The 27110-nt window shown below is 45.5% G+C and overlaps 2 protein-coding genes across 3 annotated transcripts; one reads left to right on the forward strand and one right to left on the reverse strand.

Annotated features, from left to right (window-relative positions):
• C8H9orf116 (chromosome 8 C9orf116 homolog) lies at nt 1-11299 on the reverse strand. Its single transcript, XM_029613021.1, has 3 exons — nt 10428-11299; nt 1412-1490; nt 1-626 (listed from the first exon to the last, which is right to left on the reverse strand). Exons 1-3 carry the CDS (start codon nt 10568-10570, stop codon nt 438-440), a joined length of 411 nt encoding a protein of 136 aa, XP_029468881.1. The 5' UTR covers nt 10571-11299; the 3' UTR covers nt 1-437.
• An 88-nt stretch (nt 11300-11387) lies between these two features.
• Nucleotides 11388-21127, forward strand: MRPS2 (mitochondrial ribosomal protein S2). 2 transcript variants are annotated; one of them, XM_029613020.1, is made up of 4 exons: nt 11388-11539; nt 11948-12064; nt 19810-19939; nt 20430-21127. In XM_029613020.1, exons 1-4 carry the CDS (start codon nt 11509-11511, stop codon nt 20971-20973), a joined length of 822 nt encoding a protein of 273 aa, XP_029468880.1. In that variant the 5' UTR covers nt 11388-11508; the 3' UTR covers nt 20974-21127. The 2 variants fall into 2 exon arrangements, with proteins under 2 accessions (XP_029468880.1, XP_029468879.1); XM_029613019.1 differs by lacking the exon at nt 11388-11539 and adding an exon at nt 11625-11766.
• Nucleotides 21128-27110: the final 5983 nt, after the last annotated feature.

Below are 27110 nucleotides of genomic sequence, written 5' to 3' on the forward strand. Positions count from 1 at the left end.
GCACCGGTAGGCCTATGTAAAATAGGCTCACCGGCGCGCAGGGCCCTGCTCGCCTAAATCCGCCCGGTTTTTGGCGGATTTAGGCGAGCAGGGATCTTAAAATCCGCCCCCAAGTGTTTAAGGGAAGACATAAAACAGAAACGGAATGGCCCTGAAGCCTTGAAATTAGTTTCCAATTGTCTGTTTCACGTGATGATTGATTTCTGGCCCAGAATACCCAGTCAAATGTACACTTTTCTAACTAATCCATACTGTTTTCCTTCTTTGTTGTACTAAGATTTAAATCAATAGCATTTTTTAATGATATACTACCATAACTGTATTATTTTACATTCACTTCAACATGGAAAAATCTATGTATTTTGTTCCTAAACCAGGCAGTTCTCATGATTTGAGTGATCAATTTCTTGTGGTGCACAAGGCAGGATCCTTGTGCACTAATCAGAGAATGAAGGGCCCTTAATATTGTAACTTTTGTGAAAGTTGAGCCTGTCATAGAAGGTGATGAAGTTATCAGGGCCAGTCACATAACTTCGCTCCATGAAGGTGTTAAAACCATGGTTTCTGAACATTCCACTGTTTAGCAGATGGGTTGAAAATTGAAGTGATATTCCATTGAAACATGTCTGTGTAGAAAAAGCAAGATAAAGTCTCATTATTTAAAAAAAAAAAAAAAAAATTAAACCATAAAACTTTGAGCACACTGGACGGATGGGGTATCTTTTCTCCTTTAGTAATTTAGGGGGTGTTTTTCAGCTCAACTTATTAATGAACTTACAGCTACTCAGTTATATATACATATTTTCCAATGTGAGTGAAGAACAAAACTAAGGGGGTCATTTTCTATACGGATCACATGCGATAAGGGACGTTTTGCATGCGAAAAGTCCCTTATTGCGTGTGATACCAAAATCAGGGTGGAGTCGGGGCGGCGTCAGCCTCAGAAGAGGAGGAGTCGGGGCGGCACCGGGGCTGACGCCGCAAAGACTTCGCCGACAGCGAAAGGTTCGCTTCTTTATCGCTGCCAGTTTCACGCTGAATAACTACACCTTTTATGGTGTAGTTGTTCGGCGCGACGCCAGCAGCGAGCGCACCGTGGAGGTGCGATCACTGCCGGCTATCGCAGGACCGTCCCCCGTTACTGCGGGATTCATGCCGCCACGGTGTCTTTGTAAATCTAGGCCTAAGTTTCTTGTTTGTGGTTGCTTTTTGATTCTGTGTAACAATCATGAAATGTAAGGGAGTGTTTTGATGGCAGATACACTTGGTAGATACAGCTCCTGTACTTGGTAAAGTATTTGGTCTTTAACAGTTTTCGTAATTTAAGACAACAAAAAAGTTAGAACCTTGATCTGATCAAATATTTTCTCATTTCTGGATAGCATCGGACACTACATGCTTACATACTTACTGGCATTTCGTGGACTGTAGGCAGTCTGCTTCCATAAGTCTGGTTAGATGTCCGGAACAGAGGGTTAGTGTCTGTGTGTCTGAAAGTGTTTAAAATGGAATAAGTCTATGTAGACAGTAAAAGACAAAACAACAGGTAGGCTTGCGTTTCCTGTTAGAGAAGCAGCTGAATTCATTAGTCCCTGTTTTCAAAAGTTTCTGTGACACCATGCCAAGGGTTAAAATCTTTTGCAGGGTAAGTGCTGGCTTTACTGCTGCCCTGTGCAAGCAATTACTGTGTTGCCCCTTCTTTGTCTGTTTTCTTTTAACAGTTACGGATAGATTTTAAAAGGGCCGCATGCGCCCATAAACGCAGGTATCTCACCACACGCAAAGATATGTGCTATTGTATAAAGTATACGCAAAGGGGTAGATTTACAAACAGCGTGAATAGGCGTACTTTTGCTGGCGCATCAGGCGCCAGCAAAAGTACGCGGGATTTTAGTAGATACGCGCGTAGCCGCGCGTATCCGCTAAAATCCGGGATCAGCGCGCGCAAGGCTATCAATTCTGTATAGCCGGCGCGCGCCGAGCCACGCAGCCTACCCCCGTTCCCTCCGAGGCCGCTCCGAAATCGGAGCGGCCTCGGAGGGAAATCGGAGCGGCCTCGGAGGGAATCCTCTAACGCCCTCCCCTCACCTTCCCCTCCCTTCCTCTACCTAACCCACCCGCCCGGCCCTGTCTAAACCCCATCCTTACCTTTGTCGGGGGATTTACGCCTCCCGGAGGGAGAAGTAAATCCCCGCGCGCCAGCGGGCCGCTAGCGCGCCGGGACGCGACCTGGGGGCGGGTACGGAGGGCGCGGCCACGCCCCCGGACCGCCCCGGGCTGTAACCACGCCCCCGTACCCGCCCCCAAAATGCTGCCGACACGCCCCCTAAACGCCGTGACGACCGGGCCCGCCCCCTCGACACGCCCCCCTCGGAGAACCCCAGGACTTACGCGAGTCCCGGGGCTCTGCGCGCGCCAGTAGGCCTATGTAAAATAGGCTCACCGGCGCGCAGGGCCCTGCTCGCCTAAATCCGCCCAGATTTGGGCAGATTTAGGCGAGCAGGGCTCTTAAAATCCGCCCCATAGGTTTTAAAATACTCTTCACGCACGTATGTCTACAGCCTTTACACGCATATCTTCTGCATGTTCGGAGGGGGGGGGGGGAGGGAGAAAGAGAACACAGGGCTCAGCCTGACACTTAAATACATGCACCATTGTAAGGGGGGGCACTTTAATTTGGAGTGAGTTTTCAGGAGATGGGGTTTGGGGGGGTTACATACACATTCAGAGGTATGCCCCAACTCCACTTCCTGAAAACTTGCCCCGATTCAAAGTGCCCCCCTTACAATGGTGCATATATTGAGTGTTCCTGTACGTACCCGGATCAGTCCAGACAGTGGGTTGAGCCTCCTTTCCAGCAGGTGGAGACGGACTAAAACTTGCAGGATGCCCTATATCAGGACAGAGCCTATCCTCTCACCCTTCAGTATTCGTCTGTCTCCAGCAGGTGCAGCATCTCCCCTTCGGTTCTCTGCTGTAGGCTAGTCGGCCTCTTCTTTCTCTTAGGCTCAAGCAAGTACTTCTTTTGGTTCTTGTTTAAAAAAAAAAAAAGGATCTCTGAAGGAAATTTCTGCCTTCTTTAGTGCTTTCTGTTTTTTTGTGTGGGAGATGTCCATCTCCCAGCTCTTGCCCGGCTCAGGGGGGCTTGTCCCCTTTTGCAGGAGGGGGTTCCCTCCATAGTCCTGAGTCCGTGGACGCTTCCAGATGTGGGGACCGACGCTCTCTGGGCCTCGTTCCCCCTCTGGCTGCCGAGAGGGTTTTGAACCCGCTGCTGCGCTCAGTGAAAAAAAAAAAGGAGTTAAAAGGTGTTAAACTTCAATAAGTTGCAGGTACTCACCTACCTCTAACTTATTTGCAGCAGTTGACCAGCTTTTTTATTTTTTTCTGGTCAGAGTAGGGCTAGAACCGGCAGTCAGAGAAGCAGAAGGCAGCAGGTTTCCCGCCTGCTCTCTCCTGCTGTGCAGGCTGTCAATCAAGCTTTTTTTCAGCCTTTTTTTCTTCAGCCGAGGTTTAGCTATGTCCCGGCTGACAGCCTGTCTTTCTTGTGGGCTGTCCTCTTCGCGTTTTTCGTGTCAGGGCCTCTGCACTGCTTGCCTGCCGGGTGGGGAACGTCCCTCCTCGGCAGGACAAGCAAATTTAGCCCGGGGCTCCACTCCTCCCGGCATGGCTAGGCCTTCCCAGGTCGGCAGAGCCCGGGAACGGCCGCCATCTTGGATTTTTCATCGGGGCCGATTTCAGTGCTCCCTGGGGCAAGGGGGCCGGATTTTTTTGATTTAACCCCCGATTTGGCCCCCGCAGGTCCCCAGGAGGGGGGGTCCTGACCTTCCCTCTCCCCCCCCCCCCCCGGAAATCCAGGGTCCCTTTTTCCATGGATTTCGTCCTCATGCACAAATGTTATCTAGCTAGCCTGCATGAGCTGGATGAAAGCCCCCCCTCCCCCCACGCCAAAAATCCCTCGTTCAGCGCCGTTGACCACTGGACCGGCCGCGGAGCCTCAGGGACCAGTTCGGGTGCGGCTGGTCCCGGGGGTGCCCCCCCGGTGTCTCCCGGGTCCTCGGACCCCGCTGCTTCCTCGGATTCGGCGGATGTCCCCCCCCCCTAGAGGGGGATGACCCCAGAGCCCTTCGTCTTTTTCGTAAGGAGGAGTTAGAGCCCCTCTTCCCTTTTGTTTTGGAGGAGCTGGGTCTGGAAAGTCCCTCCGTGGATAATCTCATGGCCTCACTCCCTAAGGATATGAACCTGGTTTTGGGAGGGCTCCGGGCCCCGGCCTCAGCCTTTCCCTTCCACCCCCATGCTTAAGCTCCTTATCCTGCGGGAATGGGAGGCTCCTGAGGGTGCGCTCCGGGTGGGGCGTGCGATGGATAAGCTGTATCCCCTCCCAGAAGAGGGCTTAGAGCTGTTGCGATATCCATTGGTGGATTCTTATGTTTCTGCAGTGGCCAAGCACACCACGATTCCGGTTGAAGGTTCCACGGCCTTGAAGGATTCACAAGATCATAAGCTGGAGGCTCACCTGAAGCGCATCTTTGACGTCCTAGCCCTCAGGGTTCGGGCGTGTTGCTGTAGCAGTCTCATGATGCGGGCGGGCCTCCAGTGGGTCCAACAGTTACTCTGCGCCCGGGAGCTTCCGCCAGGTGAGGCAGAACAAGCCGAACGTCTGGAGGCGGTAATCGCTTACGTGTCAGACGCCCTCTACGATTTGGTCCGTGTCCAGGCGAAGGTGATGGTTTCAGCAGTGGCTGCCCGGAGGCTCCTTTGGCTACGCCACTGGTCAGCTGATCAGTCCTCGAAGACCCGGCTGGGCACGCTTCCCTTCAAAGGTAAGATGTTCTTTGGCGAGGACCTTGACAAGCTTATGGACTTCTTGGCTGACAACAAGGTCCATAAGCTTCCAGAGGACCACCCTAAGTCTTCTCGGTCCTTCGCGGCCTCTCGCTTTCACTTCAGGGGTCAGCGTCGCTCCGCTTCTCTGGGTGGGGCAGTGCTGCGAGGGGGTCTCCTGGTCGCAGTCCTTTCGTAGCAGGCAGCCTTTTCGCGAGGGCCAGCCCGTGCATACCACCGCTAAACCTGCCACGCAATGCAGTTCAGCCGACCCATTCCTCGGTCCCTTACCTCGGCGGACGCCTCTCCCTGTTTTTCGAGGAATGGGTCAAAATCACGTCGGATCAGTGGGTCCTCGACATTATCAGAGACAGGTACGCTTTCGACCTCGTCAGGGAACTTCCAGATCTCTTTCTGTTCTCCCCTTACGGCCAGGCCAAGAGGGACGCGGTGGTCCAGACTCTCTCCAAGCTTCTGGATCTGGGGCGGTGGTCCGAGTCCCAAAAGGGGAAATTGGCGTCGGCCAGTATTCTATTTACTTCACCGTGCCAAAAAAGGACGGGTCCTTCCGCACAATCCTGGACCTCAAGAGGGTCAATCGGGCCCTCAAGATCCCCCACTTCTGCATGGAAACCCTACGGGCGGTCATTGCGGCTGTCCGTCCCGGAGAGTTCCTTGCTTCCCTCGATCTCGCAGAAGCATATTTTCATATTCCCAACCACCGCGACTACCAGAAGTATCTTCGATTCCACATTCTCAACCAGGACTTCCAGTTTCGAGCTTTCCCCTTCAGCCTTGCGACCACTCCTCTCACCTTCACGAAGGTCATGGTAGTAGTGGCAGCAGCCTTGCGCCGGGAGGGGATTCTCGTCCATCCCTAACTGGACGATTGGCTCATCAGGGCCAAGTCGGAGACCTCTTGCCGGCGGGCGGTGGATCACGTCTTGGAGCTCCTTGCCTCTCTTGGGTGGATAGTGAACTTTTCCAAGAGCAAGCTTCAACCCTCCCAAGAGTTGGAATTTCTGGGAGCACACTTCGACACCCGAGTAGGCATGGTATTCTTACCTCGGGCGCGAGCCCTCAAGCTGATCGATCAGGTCCAGAATCTGATTGCGCTATCTTCCCTGACAGCCTGGGATTATCTCCAAGTCCTGGGCTCCATGGCTTCTACCATCGATCTGGTCCCCTGGGCCTTTGCTCATATGCGTCCGTTACAGAAAGCTTTGCTGTCTCGTTGGCAACCAGTGTCGGAGCAGTTCCACGTAGTCCTTCCGTTCTTGGAGTCTACTACCGACGAATTACAGTGGTGGCTGTCTCTTCCTCATCTCCTGCAAGGGATGCCTCTTCAAGCTCCACAGTGGATGATAGTAACCATGGACGCCAGCCTGTTGGGCTGGGGCGCGGTCTGCCTTTCTCAGTCCACCCAGGGGACATGGTCCCAGACTCAGTTGCGCTGACACATCAATCGACTGGAAACTTTGGCGGTCCGCCTGGCCCTTCAGGAGTTCCTTCCCCTGATCCGCGGCAAGGCGGTACGAGTCCTGTCCGACAACCCCACCACAGTCGCCTACATCAATCGCCAAGGGGGCACTCGCAGTCCCCTGGTAGCCTTAGAAGCCAGCCACCTCTTCGCCTGGGCGGAGCGTCACCTACAGTGCCTTGTGGCCTTTCACATCGCGGGAAAAGACAATGTTCAAGCCGACTTCCTCAGCCGGCAGTCGCTCGATCCGGGAGAGTGGGAGCTCTTGGATGCGGCCATGGCTCTGATAGTGGACAGGTGGGGTCCTCCTCATCTAGACCTCATGGCGACTCTGCGCAATGCCAAGGCCAATCGGTTCTTCAGCCGCTGGCGGGAGCACAGCGCAGAGGGCGTGGATGCTCTGGCTCTCCCTTGGCCAGTGGACGTCCTTCTGTATGTGTTTCCCCCGTGGCCTCTGGTAGGAAAGATTCTCAGGAGAATCGAACTCCACCGGGGTCCTGTGATTCTCGTCGCTCCCAAGTGGCCGCGAAGGCCATGGTTCGCGGATCTCATCAATCTAGCGGTGGACAGGCCCCTGCGCCTCAATCATCTCCCTTGTCTCCTCCGGCAGGGGCCTGTATTTTTCAACCAGGCCAATCGCTTCTGTCTAGCGGCCTGGCTTTTGAACAGCGTTGCCTGAGGCGCAAAGGTTATAGGGAGGAGGTCATCTCCACCCTGCTGCGAGCCCGGAAGCAGTCGACTTCTCTGGCCTATGTGCGCATCTGGAAGGTCTTTGAGTCCGCATGTACGGAGGCGGGTGTCCCGGCGCGCTCTGCCTCGATCCCTTTGGTTCTTTCTTTTCTTCAGAAGGGTCTCTCTAAGGGTATCTCCTTCAGTTCCTTACACGTTCAAGTCTCTGCACTCGGCTCTCTCCTGGGTAGGGTGGACGGTCATGCCTTAGCTGCTCACCCGGACGTGATTCGTTTCCTGAGGGGTGTTAGACACCTCCGCCCCCCCTCCCGGGCCACGTGTCCATCTTGGAGTCTCAACCTGGTCCTTCGTGCTCTCTGTGCGGCTCCCTTTGAGCCTCTTCGCCACGCTACGCTCAAGGATCTTACTCTTAAGACTGTCTTTCTAGTCTCTATTTCCTCTGCTCGTCGTATTTCCGAGCTTCAGGCGCTGTCCTGTCGGGAGCCCTTCTTGCGTTTTTCTGATTCCGGGGTCTCTCTCAGAACGGTTCCTTCCTTCTTGCCTAAGGTTGTCTCCGCCTTTCACATCAACCAGTCGGTAGAACTCCCCGCGTTCTCTCCGGAGAAGATTGCGGGTACGGCTTGGGGCGACCTCCGTCGGCTGGATGTCAAGCGAGTCTGCTTCATTATCTTCAAGTCACCAATGACTTCCGCATATCAGACCATCTCTTCGTCCTTTGGAGTGGTCCCAACCGGGGTAAACAGGCTTCTAAGACCACGATTGCGCGGTGGTTGAAAGAAACTATTTCCTCGGCATATCTTTGTCAGGGTCGTCCGCTTCCTGAGTGTCTGAAAGCCCATTCTCTCCGTTCTCAGGCTACTTCGTGGACGGAGAGTCTGTCTGTCTCCCCGCAGGAGATTTGCAGAGCTGCCACTTGGACGTCTCTGCACACTTTTGCTCGGCACTACCGTCTGGATGTCCACACCCCGGTGTTCGGTTCCTTTGGGCAGCAAGTGCTTCGAGCGGGACTGTCTCGGTCCCACCCAGTTTAGGGAAGCTTTGGTGCATCCCACTGTCTGGACTGATCCGGGTACGTACAGGAAAGGAAAATTAGTTCTTACCTGTTAATTTTCGTTCCTGTAGTACCACGGATCAGTCCAGACGACCTTCCCTGTCTGTCTTCTGTCCTCTCGAAGCTTGTTTTCTTGCAGGTCTGCAGATTTTCATATTTTCCTTGGTGCAAGATTACTGAGCATTTACACCGGAAGCCTTGGTGGTTATTTTATACCAAGTTTATGCAAGAGCGTATAGGTATACCATGCTTCTACATTAATCTATGGTTGCTCCGTTGAGCTTTTTGGTTACTTGCTTGATCCTATTCTTGGGTTTATTGTTTTATGCTTTGACATACGTTATACTGAAGGGTGAGAGGATAGGCTCTGTCCTGATATAGGACATCCTGCAAGTTTTAGTCTGTCTCCACCTGCTGGAAAGGAGGCTCAACCCACTGTCTGGACTGATCCGTGGTACTACAGGAACAAAAATTAACAGGTAAGAACTAATTTTCCTTTAGGCTGAGCCCTATATTTATTTTATTTATTTTTAGATTTTTATATACCGGTGTTCCTATATGAAATAAAGATCACATCGGTTTACATTGAAACAGAACATGAAAATTGCCAAAAGGCATTACATAGAACAAGGTTATGAAACTTGGAACAGAGTACATAAGTTCAAAATTTAACAATAACGTGTAACATTGATGACCAAAAGATAAAGGAAAGAAAAGAAAAAGACTTAAACAATTAAGTTGACAGGTCTTATTGAGCATAAAAATTATAACGTATAAGTGAGAAAGTCTCAAGTGTCCTGCAGCAAGAGATTAGATACCGAAGTAGGTAGTGGTATGGAAAATGGGGGTTTGACTATAGAGTCTTCTCCCCCCCAGACACCCACTGAGAAGTTGTAGAAAAGCAACATGCCTAATATACACGTGCTGGCTGAGAAAAATGAGTGGTTACCCGTGTCAGTGTGGCTGTTTTTGCACAAGCAAGGCTTTTAAAATCTACTTCTTAATTTTTGTTTTTCCAATAACCAAAAACACAATAACCAAAACACAATAGAAACAGTCTTGCTTTTAGTCAGTCTCAGCCTCTGATCAGGGCCACCTTCTCCGATGGAAAAAAAAAAAGCCCAGTTCCCCCTGGTGACTAAACTTTAAAAATCGACACCATTACAAGCCACACTCAGTATGCAGTGCAACAATGGGAAAACAGAAACATCACCATTCCTCATAAAATATAAAACAAAATCAAGAAATATAAAGCTTAATTGTAAAGCCATATAAAAAAAAATTTGATAAATACTCATGAAATTTTTTACACGTCACAAACACAAACTATTTCAAAACAGTGAACATCATATAACATCTTATAAGACACTACACAATATTATGTAAATTATTAATGTAAATAATCCATCTTTACTACTCAACTATCTTACTCTAATTCTCTCCCCAGTTTTATGACCCTGTTGTAATGTAACTTTTATTTCTTTGCACTTGTTTATGTTCTGTTTTTGTGCACACCCTCTTGTTATTTGTAAACCGGCATGATGGGGTTCCTAATCTCGAATGCCGGTATAGAAAAATCTATAAATAAATAAATAAATAATAAATAAATAAATATAACACCCAATAATTAAAACTAACAATTTAAAAAAATCCCCTGCTTCTCTCTACTTGGGAACTTTTGTCTTAATGACCTTGAAATTGTTGTTGATTAGTCGGGGAGTGCACAAATTTTCTCCTCTTTCTCATACAGTATATTCTAGCACACACAAACACAGTCACATATTTGCTCACACATATGCTCATTCTCATATGCAGTCTCTCTCTGGACCTCTTTCTTCCGCTGCTGGCAGCATGGGCTCTGCTAGTGGCAGCAACAGGATCCCCCCCCCCCCCCCCCCCAGCTGTGCTGTCCTATGTAATTCCATGGTTTGTACACTGGTAATGCCAGGCCTGCTCTCTTGATGAGGTACCCAAGGTTTGTTTTCATTATCACTATTTTCAATATTAGCAACTCCTGGTATATCACTTCAGTCTATTCCGTTTTCCTCTTTGTTTCTCCCAGGTTTTTTTAGAAGCATTTATATAATTTTAAACTGCCCTAGGCTTTACAGTTGGATAAAGGAATTTGCTTGACTGTTTTTTAAATGTCTTGTTTTTTCGGTTTAGTTTTGTTATGTGATCCGCTTAGCACAGTTTCTCCTATAGGTGGAATATAAATATTTAAATAAAGCCCTGTACGCTAAAAAAAACAAACAAACAAAAAACAGCAGTCCTATGGCCACAGGAGCGCTGGTCTCTTCGGCTAATCAAACGAATATACCCCTATATCAAAATCAAATAATGTGACTGATCTGAAAAAGGCAAAATGGTCCTTGTTCACTTCACCTGTAGCCTCCGTGCCAGGATGCAGGATCATTGAATTTGGCGGGTAAGTCGTGGCTCACTCGGTAGTAGTCGCTGGTCTTTTGCCGCTGAAGGTCTGGCTTTGGGCTAGACGAGGGAGGCTCCTGCTGGGGAGCTTGGGACATGTTGTAAGGCTCAGAAGACCCTTACAGTCCGCACTCCTGATCCCGACAATCCACTGGCATCCGCAGACGGAAACTCGGCAACTGTTGCTAGGCGACCCTCGAATGGCAACAAAATATCAGCATTGTTTAAAGGCGTAGTACTCTCCAAACCATTCAAATCTTAGAGCTCCCACCCAAACGCCCCTTTTCTTCAACACGCACACAAATACACCTCAGGATACGTCTGATGTACCGAAAGAATTAGAAACGAGCCGGTCATTGCAGAATATTGAATCAGTCACAGGGTTTGATTATTAGGATCCTTTCAATAAATATCACGGAGAGCGGCTTGCAGGCAATATGCATTTTCTGGTTAAATCCTACACATGAGCCCCATTGCTTATGGGGCGCTTAGGAATGAGAACACAGCACGCTCGGTGTTGCAGGCTGTGCATTCATGGCTGCGGATTATTGTGCATTGGCTGAGGGTTAGAGTTGAATGCCTTTTGTGAGCGGTAAACGGTGGTGCTCGAAGTTTTGCTGAGGACAAAACGAAGTCAGTCCCTGGGGACAAATGCAGCAACTCCCTGATTTTATTTTGGAGGGGCTGGGGGATTTACAGGCAAATTAACCAGATCACAGTTCTCTGTTATGGTCGCTAGCTCTTCCGGCACCTTAAGCCCCATGCTTGCATTCTAAAGCCATTTTTGCTACAAAGCGACTAAATCGGACAAAATTAGGGTCCTCGCCCTAAAAAAACAAAAACATTTTTTTTCATAAAGCTTTTGGAAACAAACAAACCATGCAGTTCCTTCCTGGGAGCAGCCGACATGCAATAAAACTGGAGCGGCAGCAGGTGGCAGTGTGGGCAGCAGACAGCCCGATCCGCCTGAAAAGGGCCGTTCCTCTCGGTAGTACGCAGTGCGGCCGCCGCTGACCTTCCGGTGACAGCTGTGAGCATGGCTGCAGCACCAAGGCTGGCAAGGGCCGGTGAGTATAGGGAGGCCAGAAAGCTCCACTCCGATCTGCATCCGGAGGGGTGGGGTCGGGGAGCATCTCTTTCTTATTCCTTTTATCGGGTTTATGAAGTTATTTCCGTTATTAAAACGAAAGAATTGATATCAGTGTAGCTTTAAAAGTCTTAAGAAACATTAGTAAGCTTTTGTAGAGGATTGCAATGCTTTTTCGTCTTGCCCTAGAATGCGGGAAACATAAAGGTTCACAATAATTCTCATTGCTAGAAATAATGAAACTAGTAGTCTGTCATCCCAGTGACTAAACAGATGATAGGGATTTATAAACTTCCTTCTATTCCCTTGCCCGCCCCCTTTGCTGAGCGGACTTGTTACCCCTAAATACAATCTTTCCTTGCAACTTTTTTTTTTTTTTTTTTTGCAGTGATGCCGAGGCTAAGCTGCGCTGCCTTCTTCAGGGATGCCTCTTTCCAGCCCAGCACGAGGCTTTATGGCTCTGGTGCATTATTGGCAGTAGAAAACAAACAGATGGATGCGAATAGTAAGAAGGACTATTTGTATATCTTTTGTATTTATACTGTATTTACTCTATCTCTTTTATATTTATTTTCTATATAATATTTATTACTATATTACCATGTTTAATTGGTTATCTATTCTATTTGTTCCATCATCATTGTTATTGTTCTATTGTTATTTGTTTTATTGTTCTATGTAAAGCCCCTACTCTTTTTGGGCATTTAAAAGTTATATGTAAACCGGATTGATTTGTAGTTCCTACAAGAACTTCGGTCTATAAAAATTAAAAATAAATAATAAAAAAAATAAGGACCATGGTTTCCATGGGGAAAGCAATATAATATTTTAGATTTATGCATCGTCTGTTACCAGAATACAATCTCGGTATGCTTTGACTGCTAGAATAACTCTATAGATAGCAAAATCTGGAGTGGTAGGTGTGGCTGCTGTCTTTCATCTTTATGACAACTTCCTAGGAGTGAGAGAAGGATTGGTATTATTTTCAGGCCGATGCAATACCATGCGCTCAGGCTAGCGCACTGGTAAACCTATGGTTGGATGCGTGTCCATACCCCCTTATGCAATAAAGGGATTAGCATTTCCAAAACGTGTGTCCAAACCAGAGAGTAGTTGATGAGGCTAATAGCTATTACCCACTTATGTAAAAAATAAACGTGCACCCACCACTCACGTTTTCATTCTCAAAATAATGCCTGCCCCAGAGCATGCATTAAGTCTTGTGGAGCCCCTAAAATTAACAGAAAAGCAGAAAATACTGCTTTTCTGTAGTTCCTCTGACTTAATATTGTGGCGATGTTAATTCGGAGGAACCCAAAAAAAGGAGTAAAGTAAAAAAAAAGGCTTGCCAGCAATCAGGTTAGGAAAACGGATGCTCAATTAACAAGCGTCCGTTTTCCTAACCCACGCACAGTCACTTTTCTTGAGTGCCCGATGCTGAGGAGGCACTAGGGATGCACAATTTCCCCTCGTGCCTCCTTTGTAACGCAACGGCTCATTTGCCTACTGCATCGTGCTCCCGGGAGAGGTGGATGGACTCATGTTAGGAAAGCAGGCACTCCATTGTGAGAGTCCATTTTTTGCACACTGGTATTGCATGGGCCTATTTATGTGTTTAGGTGTGTTGTGTTTTGTTTTGTTTTGTTTTTTTAACAGGTGACAAGCAGAGCCACAGGCAGATAAAGAGACCTGTCCAATGTCACAGTCAGTAAGTATGAGCTACAGAGCTCACTCTTACTGCAAAGGCTATTGCATTTTCAGAAGTATTACCTGTTCATGGAATAGGAGGTGAGAGGCTTTGCCATATAAATAAGTTCAATACCTGGCTTAAATCCTGGTGTACAGCAAATGTTTTTGGATTCATTGGAGGATGGGGTCATGTATGGAACAATAAAAGGCTATATGGAAAGGATGGCCTACATTTGTCTGCAGCAGGAAGAAGGACGCTAAGAGAAAAATTCAGATCTTACATTAATAGAGGTTTAAACTAAAGTATGGGGGTGGCAGGAGATGGCCCTTGAAATTGTCGTCACCCCCAAGCAAGACAAACATTACAGGACACACAAAGTGAAAATAACAAAATCATTTAGCTCAAAAAAACAGAAAAGGTTCCTAGGAAGTGCAAGAAAACAATTGGAAAGCTATGACTACAAATGCTCGTAGTTTGGACAATAAAATCCCAGACCTGCAGGCCTTTAATGGTGGAGGCGGAATTGAACATTGTTGCTGTCACGGAGACATGGTTCACAGGCTCCCATGACTGGGGTACGGCCATACCAGGCTATAACTTGTTAAGGAATGACAGAAAGGGAAAAAAAAGGGAGAAGAGTAGCTTTTTATATATAAAAAAATAATATCCAAGCAACTGAACTGCAAGGAAAGTGGGGGAGAGAAGTAGCATTTTGGGCCAACTTAAAAGAAGATGACAGTACATCCATTTTTTTACTGGAGTGGTGTACAGGCCTCCAACTCAAACGGAAGAACTAGACAGAGATCTAATCAAAGACATTATAAAGGTGGGAAAGAAGGGGGAAGTGTTGATTGTTGGTGAGTTTAATCTGCCGGACATGGACTGGAGAATCCCTTCTGCAGAATCTACCAGAAGTAAAGAGATAGTGGATGACCTGCAAGGGGCTCTGTTCAAACAAATGGTAATGGAACCCACGAGGGAAGGAGTTTTACTTGACCTAGTGCTTACAAACGGAGAGATTTTGTCTCTAATGTCTGGGTGGTTGCCCACCTTAGCACCAGTGATCATCAACAGTATGGTTTGATATTGCAAATAGGATCTGGAGAAGTCACAAAAAGACCCGAGTTTTCAACTTAAAAAAAAAACAGACTTTATAGAAAGGTGGACGTGCCTGAACGAAAGACTTAATGACTGGGAGAAAATGGGAGAGGTCAAACAACAATGGGCCAAACTAAAAGGAGCAAGTACAAAAACAACAAATCTATATGTTAGAAAAGTAAACAAAAGTAAGAGAAATAAGAAACCAATTTGGTTCACAAAGGAGGTGGCTAATGTAATAAAAACAAAAGAAGCAGCGTTTAAGAAATATAAAGGATCCCAAAAAGTGGAACACAGGGAGGATTATCTGGCGAAACTGAGGGAGACGAAAAAAATAATCAAGAAAGCAAAAAATCAGGCAGAGGAAAGGATTGTCAAGGAGGTAAAGCGAGGTGACAAAATATTTTTCAAATACATCAGAGAAAAAAGGTCCATAGTGGTGTAGTGAAATTGAAAGGTGATAAGGATCAATGGTGGAGAGAGACGAAGAAATGGCGGAAATATTAAACCAATACTTCAGTTCAGGGTTCACTAAGGAAGACCCTAGAGAAGGACCATCACCTATAATCAAAACTGTAGAAGGGGGTGGAGTAGATGAAACTCCATTTACGGAAGATAATGTATGGGAAGAGCTAAGAAAACTGAAAGTGGGCAAAACCATGGGGCCTGATGAGGTTCATCCCAGAATACTGAAGGAACTCAGATGTTCTAGCGGGTCCACTGTGTCACCAGTAGATCCCTGGAAAAGGGTGTAGTACCTAGTGACTGGAGAAGAGTGGTGGTGGTGTTCCCACTTCACAAGAGTGGGAGCAGAGAAGAGGCTTGAAATTACAGGCCGGTTAGCATCACCTCGGTGGTGGGAAAACTAATGGAGACTCTACTGAAGGAAAGGATAGTGAACTATCTACAATCCTGTCAGACGAATCTAATAGATTTATTTGATTGGGTGAGTAGAGAACTGGATCAGAGAAGAGTGTTCAATGTAATTTACTTGGATTTTAGTAAAGCTTTTGATACAGTCCCAAATAGAAGAGTCATCAACAAAATGAGAAGCTTGGGAGTGAGCTTCAAGGTGATGGCATGGATTACAAACTGGTTGACGAATAGAAGACAACAAGTGATGGTGAATGGAACCTACTCTGAAGAGAGAATGGTGTTTAGGTGGAATTCCACAGGGATCGGTGTTGGGACCAGTTCTGTTCAACATCTTTGTGATTGACATTGTGGAAAGGGTCAAAGGTAAGTTTGTCTATTTGCGGATGATGTTAAGATCTGTAACAGAGTGGACACACCAAAAGGAGTAGAGAGAATGAGACTGGATTTAAGGAAGCTGGAAGAGTGGTTGAAGATATGGTAGCTGGGATTCAATGCCAAGAAGTGCAGAGTCATGCATCTGAGTGTGGTAATCTGAAAGTACTGTATGTGTTGGGGGGGTGAAGGGCTGATGTGCATGGAGCAGGAGAGAGACCTTGGGGTGATTGCTTCATTGACTTCATGTCGTTAGACACTATGTGACACAGCGATAGCTAAAGCCAGAAGAATGCGTAGAGAGAGGAATATCGAGTAAGAAAAGGGAAGTGATATCCTTGTACAGGTCCTTTGAGGCCTCACCTGCAGTATTGTGTTCAGTTCTGGAGACCGTATCTCCGAAGGGACAGAGACAGGATGGAGGAGGTCCAGAGAAAAGTGACCAAAATGGTGGGTGGTCTCGAATGACTTATGAGAGGTTGAAGAACCTGAATATGTACACCCTGGAGGAGAGGAGGAGCAGGGGTGATATGATTCAGATCTTCAGAAACTTGAAAGGTTTTAATGATCTATGGTCAACAACAAACCTTTTCCATTGGAAACAATTTAGTAGAACTAGGGGTCATGATTTGAAATTCCAGAGAGGAAGACTTAGACCCAATGTCAGGAAATATTTCTTCACAGAGAGGGTGGTGGATGCCCTTCCAGAGGAAGTGGTGAAGACTATAACTGTGAAGAATTTCAAAGGGGCATGGGATAAATACTGTGGATCCCTAAAGACTGTAGAGGATAGGAATGAATGAAAAAGTTTGGGGGTAACCTGCATGAAGCTGCAGTTACCTCCTTTAACAAAAATGTGAGGGTAACCTGCACAGAGCGGCAGTTACTGCCTTGGGAAGCTTGCTGGGCAGACTGGATGGATCATTTTGGTCTCTTTCTGCCATCATAAGTATGTTATGTTACTGTGTTACTTATAGATCATACCACCTAGTTATGAAATTAATTGTCCTATTTGGTGAAATGGAGCACCCTGATTATCCAATAAACATTTCTGACTTTGTGAATTCTGATTGTATTCACTTGTATACTGGATGTGATTGTAAAACATTTTAGGATGAAAGATTGTACTGCATTCTGTAAGCATTTTGATACAAAGTATCGGGCAGAAATCTTACTAGTGCAATGTAGCAGAACCAGGAAGGTATTGTGAGTGTGGTATCTCATGAAAGTGTGTGCACCCCTACTCCCAGCCCTAGGTAACTCCTGGGCTGCTTGTTCACCAAGAGAACACTGGTTGCCACTCCAGCAGCATCCCAGAACCATGAGGAGCCCAATTCTGTGATTGTTCCATAAAGAAGCAGAAAGCGCTTGGGGGGTGGGGGGTGGCACAGCATACAACACTTGTAAGGGAGCCCTATGATGAGAAAGCAAGCATTTATAGTGCAACAATTTTTATTGGCAATTGCATGTAACACCATCTCCGGGTGCAGTCCTAACACTGATGGGGGCCATAAAAGATTTAATGTCTGTTTGGGGCTGGAACCACTTCTGGCTAGCTCTTTTACACAATATGTTTCCTTCCCAGGGTCTGGATTGTTTATTGATTTGGGGGGGGGGGGGGGGGGTAGATTTATGCTTTCAGGGCCTAGAGTGACAAGGGTGGTAGGATACTCCTTTTTTTTTCCCCCTGGGGGGGGGGGAAAGTACACTGTTTTTCCCACTCTGGGTGCGCTAAGTGCCAATAAAACACCAGAGACTTTGGTTTAGTGTCAAAAAAACAAAATCTTTACCGATGGAAAATTAGATGGAGCAATTGAATAAATAACAAGCTCCTCAGCACTACAGCAATTCTCAGAATATACTGTAGTCTCTTTCCCTCAATCCGTGTAGGAATCTCCGTATTACCAGGACTGAGAGGCCCTCACTTTCCAGGGAGTGGAGGTAGTGATGCTTCCATGTGGGTAGGGTACCCTTTGTTGGGACAGGAAAAAAAAGCCCTCCAATCTGGCAAGAAGGGCAAAAATACAGTCTCTGCACAGAGAGTACAAATCTTCTCTCCCCAGGGGCTGAAGACGCCGAGTGGGTGTCCTCAAATGTCCCAACTGGTTCTTACTCATAGTTAGTTGATGTTTCCAGTTTTCTCTCTCTCTCTCTCTTCCTCCCTTCCCCCCCCCCCCCCCCCCCCCCCCCCCCCCCCAAAATGGGAGGGATCCTATAAGGAACAATACAGCTCCCAATGTTCCCTTGTAGACCAGGAAGATGGGCAGCAAATCCTTCCTTGTCCAAAAACGGAAGATAACACCAGAATGTCCTTGCATCAGATCACCACCATTCCTCCTTCCTCGCTGAAGCTACAGAGGAGCATGTCTTCCTTATCATAGGCACCCCAGGAACACAGGGTTACTCGTACCCTGAACCCAGAAAAAACCCCAAGGGTCTCAAAGTCTTTTACAAAGAAAAATCTAATCCCAAGAGCAACCCAGAGATGCCCATCCAGCCAGTTAGTGTACTGGAAGTGCAGCCTACCAAACTTGCTTAGGCTTCCTAAGCAGGCTTTGCCTGAGTCCTCCAAGTAGGCCTGAAAAACCAATGCAGGATAACTCTCCTACACTGTCACCTATACAAAAACCAAAAGCACTGTGTGCAGGCTCTCAGTAGAAAGCTGCTTATAAAATCTAGCCAGGGAGTTGACCATTTCAGCACCCTGAAAGGGGGGGGGGGGGGCTTGTATATGAATGGAACATCCACTAATTTTCTAACCTGACTGCCATAGCTAAAAGGAGTTAACTGAAGGCACTAATGGTAAAGATCATAAGGGGCCATTGAATATATGAGAGAGAATATTAACAGAAGAAATTATTGCCAGTTTTTTCCCTTAATCTGTAGGATAGATGGCTATAGGAGAGTAAAAGAATTTAATCTGATAACCTTATGATACGAATTCATTAGTTTTAAGGAAGTTGCTTACACTTTTGTGAGGTAATCAATCACTTTTATTGTAGCAGCATAAGTATACAAGGTTTAATACAGTACAGATATTTCTTTTTTGTTTTCGGTTTTAGTTTGTTTCACAGTGCAAAGCACTGTAATGAGTTAGACAGAACTATATTATCTCCAAGCCCAACTTTGCACTTGTTAATTATGCAATTGCCAAACTAATTAACCCAGCTGAAAGGTAATTAAGCTGATTTTATCTCACCCTTAGCCATTACAGGTCAAGTTCCTGCAATAGTCCAGGATCTGTCTCAGTGCCATGGGGCAAATCCAACAAAGCCCATCTGGCAGATGACAATTAGAATTCACAGACTTATCTTTGAAATATGTCGGCCAGAACAGGATAAAGAAGTTCTTAGCTTTAATTATTTCAAAGGATAGTTGGCATGACTCCTCTGCTTCTTGATTACGGAGCAGGCTGCTGAGTATGAAATTCAATCTTTCTTGCAAGTCTAATGCACTTTTGTAATCAAAGTTCTGGAAGCAAAGCTCACCATCTGAATAATTCAGTCGTTTTCTCTGTTGCCTCATTGCATATTCAGTTCCATAGGATCGAACTTTTGATCTTATTTGGATGTTACCATCTTCTGTAGACAAAGGATTGGTGGAATGCAAATGATGACGTCTGAGCCAGCTGCATATGAATATTCTCATAAAGTTAATCAGCAGACAAGTGTGGAACATTACCCATTCATAGCTAGTCTCATGACTGGATACAAAGTTTTCACCAAGGACATATGCACAGTTCTTGTCCAAGGTTCTCCTCTCACATTGTGAAGTGCTGACAAATGTCTGATATGGAAACAATCGCAGTTTTTTCCTCCTCTGTGTGAATCACAGTTTTATACAAAGTTGCCAAGATCATCACGAGGCTGAGGATTCCATTTTTGTGTTGCTTAGCCTGATCTTTGGTTCAGTCTGTGTGCATAGCAGCAGGCCTCAGTTCACTTACCCACATCCTTGTTTAGGGTTACTGGCATGTATCCTATAAATCCCAACACAACGAACAGTACTAACAAATTCACACTTATGTTAATGAAACTAAGAAAATAAGTTTTTAAACTCAAATTATTCAAACCCTTTAGCCAACTGTATGAGTCAGCTAGATTGATGTGTCCCCTTAAGTAATTTTTTCAAATCGTATTTAAAGCAAAATATAAAGCTTTTGTTCATCCAATTTTAGAGAAATTGTGATTTGTTTTTTTTGTTTTGTTTTCCAGCTTTTCTTGATAAGATCATAAATGAACCTCTTAAACACCCAGATTTTTTCAACTTGAAAGAGTTGTTCTCCCTCAACGACCTGTTTGATGCCAGGGTGCACTTGGGACACAAAAAAGGTTGTCGCCACAGGTATGCTAACTGCAGAGTGACAAACTCGTCAGATGTATATCTATTCCTTTCTGATAGTACAAGCTATTTTTTTTAAGTAGGCTTTGTTGTAAATTGTCCAAATAATAATACAATATTTTTATTCTATTTAAAAAATGTATTCCCATTTATCACCCATTCTAGGCAGGTTACAGCGCAACAATCATAAAAGAATTGTCCTTTTCAGATGGATGTTTGGAACCTCCTAATAGAAAGGGTCCTATTGTTTTTCTATGCATCATAATGTTATTGACAATATATTTTAAGGAGATGTAGTTGATCATGTAGAGACTTTTTAATGTAGAAATAAGCCTTGTTTTAGAGAAAAGTATTTTTAATTTGCCTACTCTCTTTCTGTGGGAGTCTTCATCCTTGTTCTGCACTCTTGATGGTTTTACGATTCTGCCTGAGGGAATTTGTTGGCAGAAACAAGCACAGACTCACTCTGTCCTCCAATCTCCTTGTTTTGTAGACTGATGGAGCCATACATCTTTGGGTGCCGCCTTGAGCAAGACATTTTGGACTTGGACCAAACAGTGGAACATCTCCACCTAGCTCTGAACGTCACAGCCCACATTGCCTACCGCAAAGGAGTGATTCTGTTTGTGAGCCGAAACCGTCAGTTTGGGCACCTGGTTGAGAACACTGCTAAGAACTGTGGAGAGTATGCCCACACCCGCTACTGGCAGGGGGGCCTGCTCACCAATGCAAATGTCCAGTATGGCATGGGGGTCCGACTTCCGGACCTGATCATCTTCCTCCATACTCTCAACAACGTCTTTGAGCAGCACATTGCCATTCGGGATGCTGCCAAGATGAACATCCCTACAGTAGGAATCGTGGACACAAACTGCAACCCCAGCCTGATTACGTATCCTGTCCCTGGCAATGACGACACACCGTCCTCAGTGGAACTTTACTGCAGACTCTTTAAAATGACTATCAGCCGGGCAAAGGACAAAAGGAGGCATATGGAGATCCTGTATGGACTGAAAAGCAAATTGAATGAGCCATAGTCTTGTGGTCTTTATCCAGGTCATCTTCCTTGGATGTGGCCATTTTATGAAGTTTTCAAGTAGCCTAGACAAAATGTGTTCACTCTCCTGCACAAATCTAATTGCATCTTCCACAAGTTCTTTATAGCTAATAAAATATACATGTTTTTCTTTACCTGGAGTTGTGCTAATCTTTTAATATAAATTTATGTTTGAGACTTAGCGTGTGCCCTCTTTGATATGAAAGCTGGCAACTAAGATGCATCAGTTCTCTCTGTGTTCTGCTTAGAACAAAAGACTTGCCATACTGAGTCAGACCAAAGCCATCAAGCCCAGTATCCTGTTTCCAACAGTGGCCAATACAGGTCACGAGTACCTGGCAGGATTCCAAGCTGCTTATCCCAAGAATAAGCAGTGGATTTCTGCAACTCTATGGTTAATGGGCTTTTACTCCAGGAACTTGTCCAAACCTTTTTTAAATGCAGCTGCACAAATTTTAAAAGCCCGGCGCACACAAAAAGTGGGGATACACGCATGGCTGGGCGCGAGCCGAGTGCATTTTAAAAACAGCTCGGCCACACACGTATTCCCCCCCCCCCCCCCCCCCAACGTATTCCAGAGCATAATGCATTGAATACAAATATTTTTTCTCTTATTCGTTTTTAACATATTACCTAGTATCTTCATTGTGTGCCCCTAATCTTTGTACATTTCAAAAGAGTAAACAACTTATTTACTCATTCCATTCCACTCATTATTTTATAGCCCTCTATCATATCTCTCCTCATCCATCTCTTCTCCAAGCTGGAGAGTCCTAGCCTTCATTCATAAGGAAATTGTTCCATCCCCTTTTTCATACTGGTTGCCCTTCTCTGTACCTTTTTCTAATTTTGCTATATATTTTTTTGGGATGTGGTAGCCAAAACTGCACACAATACTCAAGATGAGGTCGCACCATGGAGCAATATAGAGGCATTAGGATATTCTCTATTTTATTCTCCATGCCTTTCCTAATAATTCCTAGCATTCTAGTTGTTTCTTGGCTGCTGCTTTATACCGCGCAGAACATTTCAATATATTTTCAATGACAACACCTAAATCCTTTTCCTGAATGGAGATTCCTAATGTTGAATTGGCAGTGAAGGATAGGTATCCACACCTGTGCCTTTTTGTTTGATTGTAATTTGTGTCTGTGTATAAACAGTAAATGGGTGTCTTAGCTCTTGAGAAACCCTTGTTCATTTCATCCAGGGTTGCACCAACTTTGGTGGTTACTGAAGCATGGGAAAACAAAAGAACTATCAAAGGCTCTGCGAGCAAAAATAGTTCAACTAAATAAATCAGGAAAAGGATATAAAAAAAAAAATCCAAAGATTTGAAAATGCCAATCACTTTGATCGAGAAGTGGAAAATTAAAGCCACAGTCAGGTAGACCAAAAAAAGATTCTGGACACAACTGCCAGGAAAAGTTGTCAGGATGCAGAGAAAAATGGCTTGCAGGCCCCCCCCCCCCCCCAAAAAAAAACCCCAAACAGGCTTTGGCATGAAATAATTACCATAAAACCTTTTTGCAAGTCTTATTTTCTACTTATTGTTTTTGGAACATCCTTTGCCTTACAGCCTCTGTACATCAGACCCCCTTCTATCCAAATCAATAACAGACATAAAGATGGCAGAGAAACTATTATTTATTTATTAAATAGGAGAAGAAGAGGTTAAAGCTTTCATGGTGTTGATCTAGCTCTACGTGTACATTCCTAGCTTTAAAAATAATGTAAGTTTTCAAACGCTGCAGTGCTTTAGCAAAAGAGAAAACAGGCAGAGGGCAGCAGTGGGAGAAACTGAGCCATAGGGTACAGAAATAGCTGTTTTGAGGGAAGTATCCAGTATTGCTGATTTTCAGATTTTTGTAAATACTGTATTATGCAAGATTTTATTGCACATTTTGGCAAAATGATCCTGCTTTTAATAACTAATAGCATGGGGATCACTTCTGAGAGTAACAGAGAATGTATTTCCACCCCCATGCCCCCCCCCTTTAGGACCCGCCAGGTACTTCCGGATACCTGATTTTCAGACAATATGATGAAAACCATGGGGGCTCAAACTTACTACTGCTCAGAATGGAGCAATGCAATGGCCTAGCTTGTGGGGAGTAACGGAGCGAAAAAGGATCCTACATGCCAGGTAGCTGCTCCCTGTAGTGGCTCTTTGTGATTAAACATTTTTCACGAAAATCAGACACTCTTCCTAGGGGCTGTCAGAAAGAGACATCCGCCAGCATAGCCTTTTTTAAGTTCTTGGGACACACATACTCACCAGGTACGGTGATAGGGATTAGTTGTGTTTGGGAATATTTTGTGTTCCAGTGAGTAGGATGGTGCTAGAGAATTGTCTTTTTTGTGGTGAGCATTATGTCAAAAGTGGCCAGAAACTGAATGAAGAGGCTTTTTAAAAGAGTTTAATAAATTAATTCTCTTCTAAACCATCAGTCTGTTTATACCTTCCATGCCCCATTAAACACATTGCATTCTCCCTCTTAATGAAACCTAGCAACTTAGTAGACCTGCACTTCAACTTCTTTCTGAACTCCCAAGACTCACATTTTGATTTTTAACAATTGTCATAAAACGATGTGTTGGTACTACAGAATAAAATCAATCTAACTGTTATGTGCCCAGGGATGGAGTAGTTTGTAATTAAGCCTTACTACTGTCTACACAGGAGGCAACCATTATTAACAACAATACAAAAGCTCTAGTTTAAACATCAAGGAGCGGATTTTAAAACGGTTACGCTCGCCGAGCCTATCTTGCATGGGCCCGGCGACGCTCACAAGCCCTGGGACGCACATATGTCCTGGGGCTTTGTGAAAGGGGCGGGACCGAGGCCTCCTGCACAGAGGGCGGGCCGGGCAATCGCGCGCTGGCAGCCAGCCGGCGCGCGCAAGTTATGCCTGCCACAGGCAGGCGTAAATAACAAAATAAAGGTGGGGGGGGGGTTAGATAGGGGAAGGGGGCGGAAGGAAAGTTCCCTCTGAGGCCGTTCCGATTTCGGAGCGGCCTCGGAGGGAACGGGGAAAGCCATCGGGGCTCCCCTAGGGCTTGGTGAGCGCAAGGTGCACAAGTGCGCACACCAACCCCGGATTTTGTAACATGCGCACACATGTTATAAAATCGGGCATATATTTGTGCGTGCCAAGGTTTTAAAATCTGCCCCCAAGTGTTCACTCCAAGTACTTTCTGCTGTTATGGTTTCACTGAAGCAAAGTTTAAAACTGGGCCAGATGCGAACCTTGGTTGAATCTCATCCAGCCCCCAGCAGCAATGGCAGGAGCTTTATCTGACCAGCAGTGAGCGTGCACTCTGCCACTAGTCAGCTTAGATACTTGAAAAGTGAGCCATGTTGGTGCAAGGCCACTACTGAATGACTGCATAATTCAGGGCTTCTCAAACCTGCGCGCAAGGCCATTTACGCACGTAACCCTTTTAAAATCCGGCCCCATGTGTATGTATGATTAAGATCCTGTGTGTAAAAGTAAGAGAGAGAGCATGTGTGTCTGTGTGTGACTGAGAGCTGGTATAGGAGAGAGAGCATGTAGTATGTGATTGAGAGCCTGTGTGCAAAAGAGAGAAAGCATGTGTGCAAGTATGTATATGACAGTTTATGAGAGAGACAGCATGTAAGTGTGTGATTGAAAGCCTGTGTGTGTGTGTAAGTGTGAAGACAGACGTGTGTAAAAGTGTGATTAAGAGCCTATATAAGTAAGAGAGAAAAAGCATGTGTATATGTGTATGATTGAAGAGCCAATGTAAGTGAGAAAGAGAGAGCATGTGTGTGACAGAAAGAGGAGAAAGTTGCAAACAAACCATCCCTCCTCCTGCTAATTCAAAACAATCTCAGAGCACCTGGATATCAAACGTTCCCAGGTATGCAGAGCAAAACATTTTTTGTATCCTTATTATTTTTCATTATTGGGTTTTTGTGTCTACTATTTTGAAATATTTTATTGGTATCTAGTAATCTTTTATATGAGTTTTTAATTATTGGATATTCCATTCATCAGCTATTTTGAAATCTGTTCTTTTAGTTAGTATGGGTTTATTATAAATTTGCATTTACTATAAATACTATATATGCTATAAATTTGCATATAGTCTTCATTATATACACATGCTTCCTCTACCTCTCTTTCTCACACACACACACACACATGCTCCCTCCGTCTCTAACCAAGCATGTATGTGTGTGTGTGTGTGTGTGTGTGTGAGAGGGAGAGAGGGCACATATTGTGTGTGCATGTGTGCCCCCAGTCTATGCCAATCTTAGGATGACAGATATGGAGAGTAGGAGATTTTTTAAATCCTTATTTTAATTATTGGGTGTTATTTGATGTGTCTACTGTTTTGAAATATTTATCAATGTTAATAAATTTTAAAATTATAAATTGGGGGGGGTGCCAAAGGAAGTATCCACCCTGGGTAACATACTTTAGGTCCGCTCTGAGAATACGCAGCGTGTTTAATGGGGCATGGAAGGTATGAACTGGCTGGTGTTTAGAAGAGAACTCATTTATTAAACTCTTAAAAAATAAATAAATAAAGCTTCTTCATTCAGTTTCTGGCCAGCTTTGACATAATGCTCACTGCAAAAGACAAATCTCTAGCATTGTCCTGCTCAGTGGATTACACACAATATTCCCAAACACAAACTAATCCTAAACCCTGGCATCATTCATTGCTGAAGTTAGTGATGCTTGGGCAGGTGGATCCACTTAGGCCAAAGATATGGAGAGAGGCTGCGGCTTAGCCATAAGGTGTTTTCAGCTGCTGTGGAGGACACACCAGAGAGGGTTCTTCTGCAGGGCTTCCAAGAAAACAAAGTAAGGATGGTAGTTCCTGAAGCACACAATTATGCCTCCGTCTCTTCAGAGCTGTGGGGGGAGGGCATAGACATCATCCCCTAAGGATGCTGGCTTTGGACGCTCAGAGAGCAGAAATGATTATTATTATAATCCAGATACCAAGTCCGAATGTCTCCCCCTAGATTAGGATCTCCAAAGGGGATTGTTTTGCTCATACTTTGAATCTGACATGTTAAGGATAACGAAAAGAGGGGAGAAGGGGTCGGCAGTACACAGGGAGCAAGAGTGAATGAGAGGGCACCATACATACACAAACACCTTATCCTGCCCCTAATTCCCTAGGCAGGCAAATATTGAGGAAGAGGAGGCAGGGTAATCAACTTTGGAGAAATCTAGCAATATTACTAAGTCTCTCTGCAACACCTCTACACCCCTGTGAACCCTGCCCCCTCTTCCCCAACATTTGAAATTATGGAAAGGGCCAAACATGGTCATTCCCTTCCTCAGCCCACCCCCTTCCAAAAAAAACAAAAACAAAAACCAACCCTTCTCTGCAAACAATTCAAAGAGGCTCTCTACCTCCCCCCACTTAGCTAACTCTGAAAGACCCCCCCCCCCCCCCAGGATGATTTGAAAAGTCCTGTGGCCATAAAATGAAAATTATGATATAAACATGAAACCCAGGGTAAAGTGTCGGTAAGGACAATTAGCTGACATGCAGAAATCATTTTTCATAGACTAGCGAATTGTGAAGTGAATGTGTTTTATCAATCTACCTGTCTTGGTGAAGAAAAATGCAAATACAGGCCCACTTGTGTTAATAACCGCAGATCGAAATGTTCCCTAATTGTGATATACTCTTACAACAGGAATCCCAAGTTAGAAGTCTGCAGCATACTTTTAGTATGAGCAGAAAAGAGCAAGGCCAAATTAATCCAAAACAGACTGAAGCCTGGTAACAGCAATGGGCAATGGTTGAATAGCTTGACATACGCATCCCGTGACATTTTATTTCCTGCTGCAGAAAAGCTATGTCGATCGGCTTAGAGGACGTTTGGCTCTCTTCCACAGTGACCAGCACTACCGAACAAATGTGCAAACTTCAGACCTGCACAGAGCTTTGCACTGGGATATAGAAAGGCGCCTGAGAGCGTAAGGCGACAGAGGAAAGGGTCGCGCGAGACTCTTTTGCATTCTCTCCCATTCCTTAACTGGCTGGCGCGCGCGAGCCCGGTAGTGATCGCTGTTGAGCAGATCTATGCGCCTGGTCTTTTGGCCCTCGCAGGCTTCCGTA

Source organism: Rhinatrema bivittatum, chromosome 8, assembly GCF_901001135.1.
Source record: "Rhinatrema bivittatum chromosome 8, aRhiBiv1.1, whole genome shotgun sequence".
In the NCBI taxonomy this organism is placed as follows: Eukaryota; Metazoa; Chordata; class Amphibia; order Gymnophiona; family Rhinatrematidae; genus Rhinatrema; species Rhinatrema bivittatum.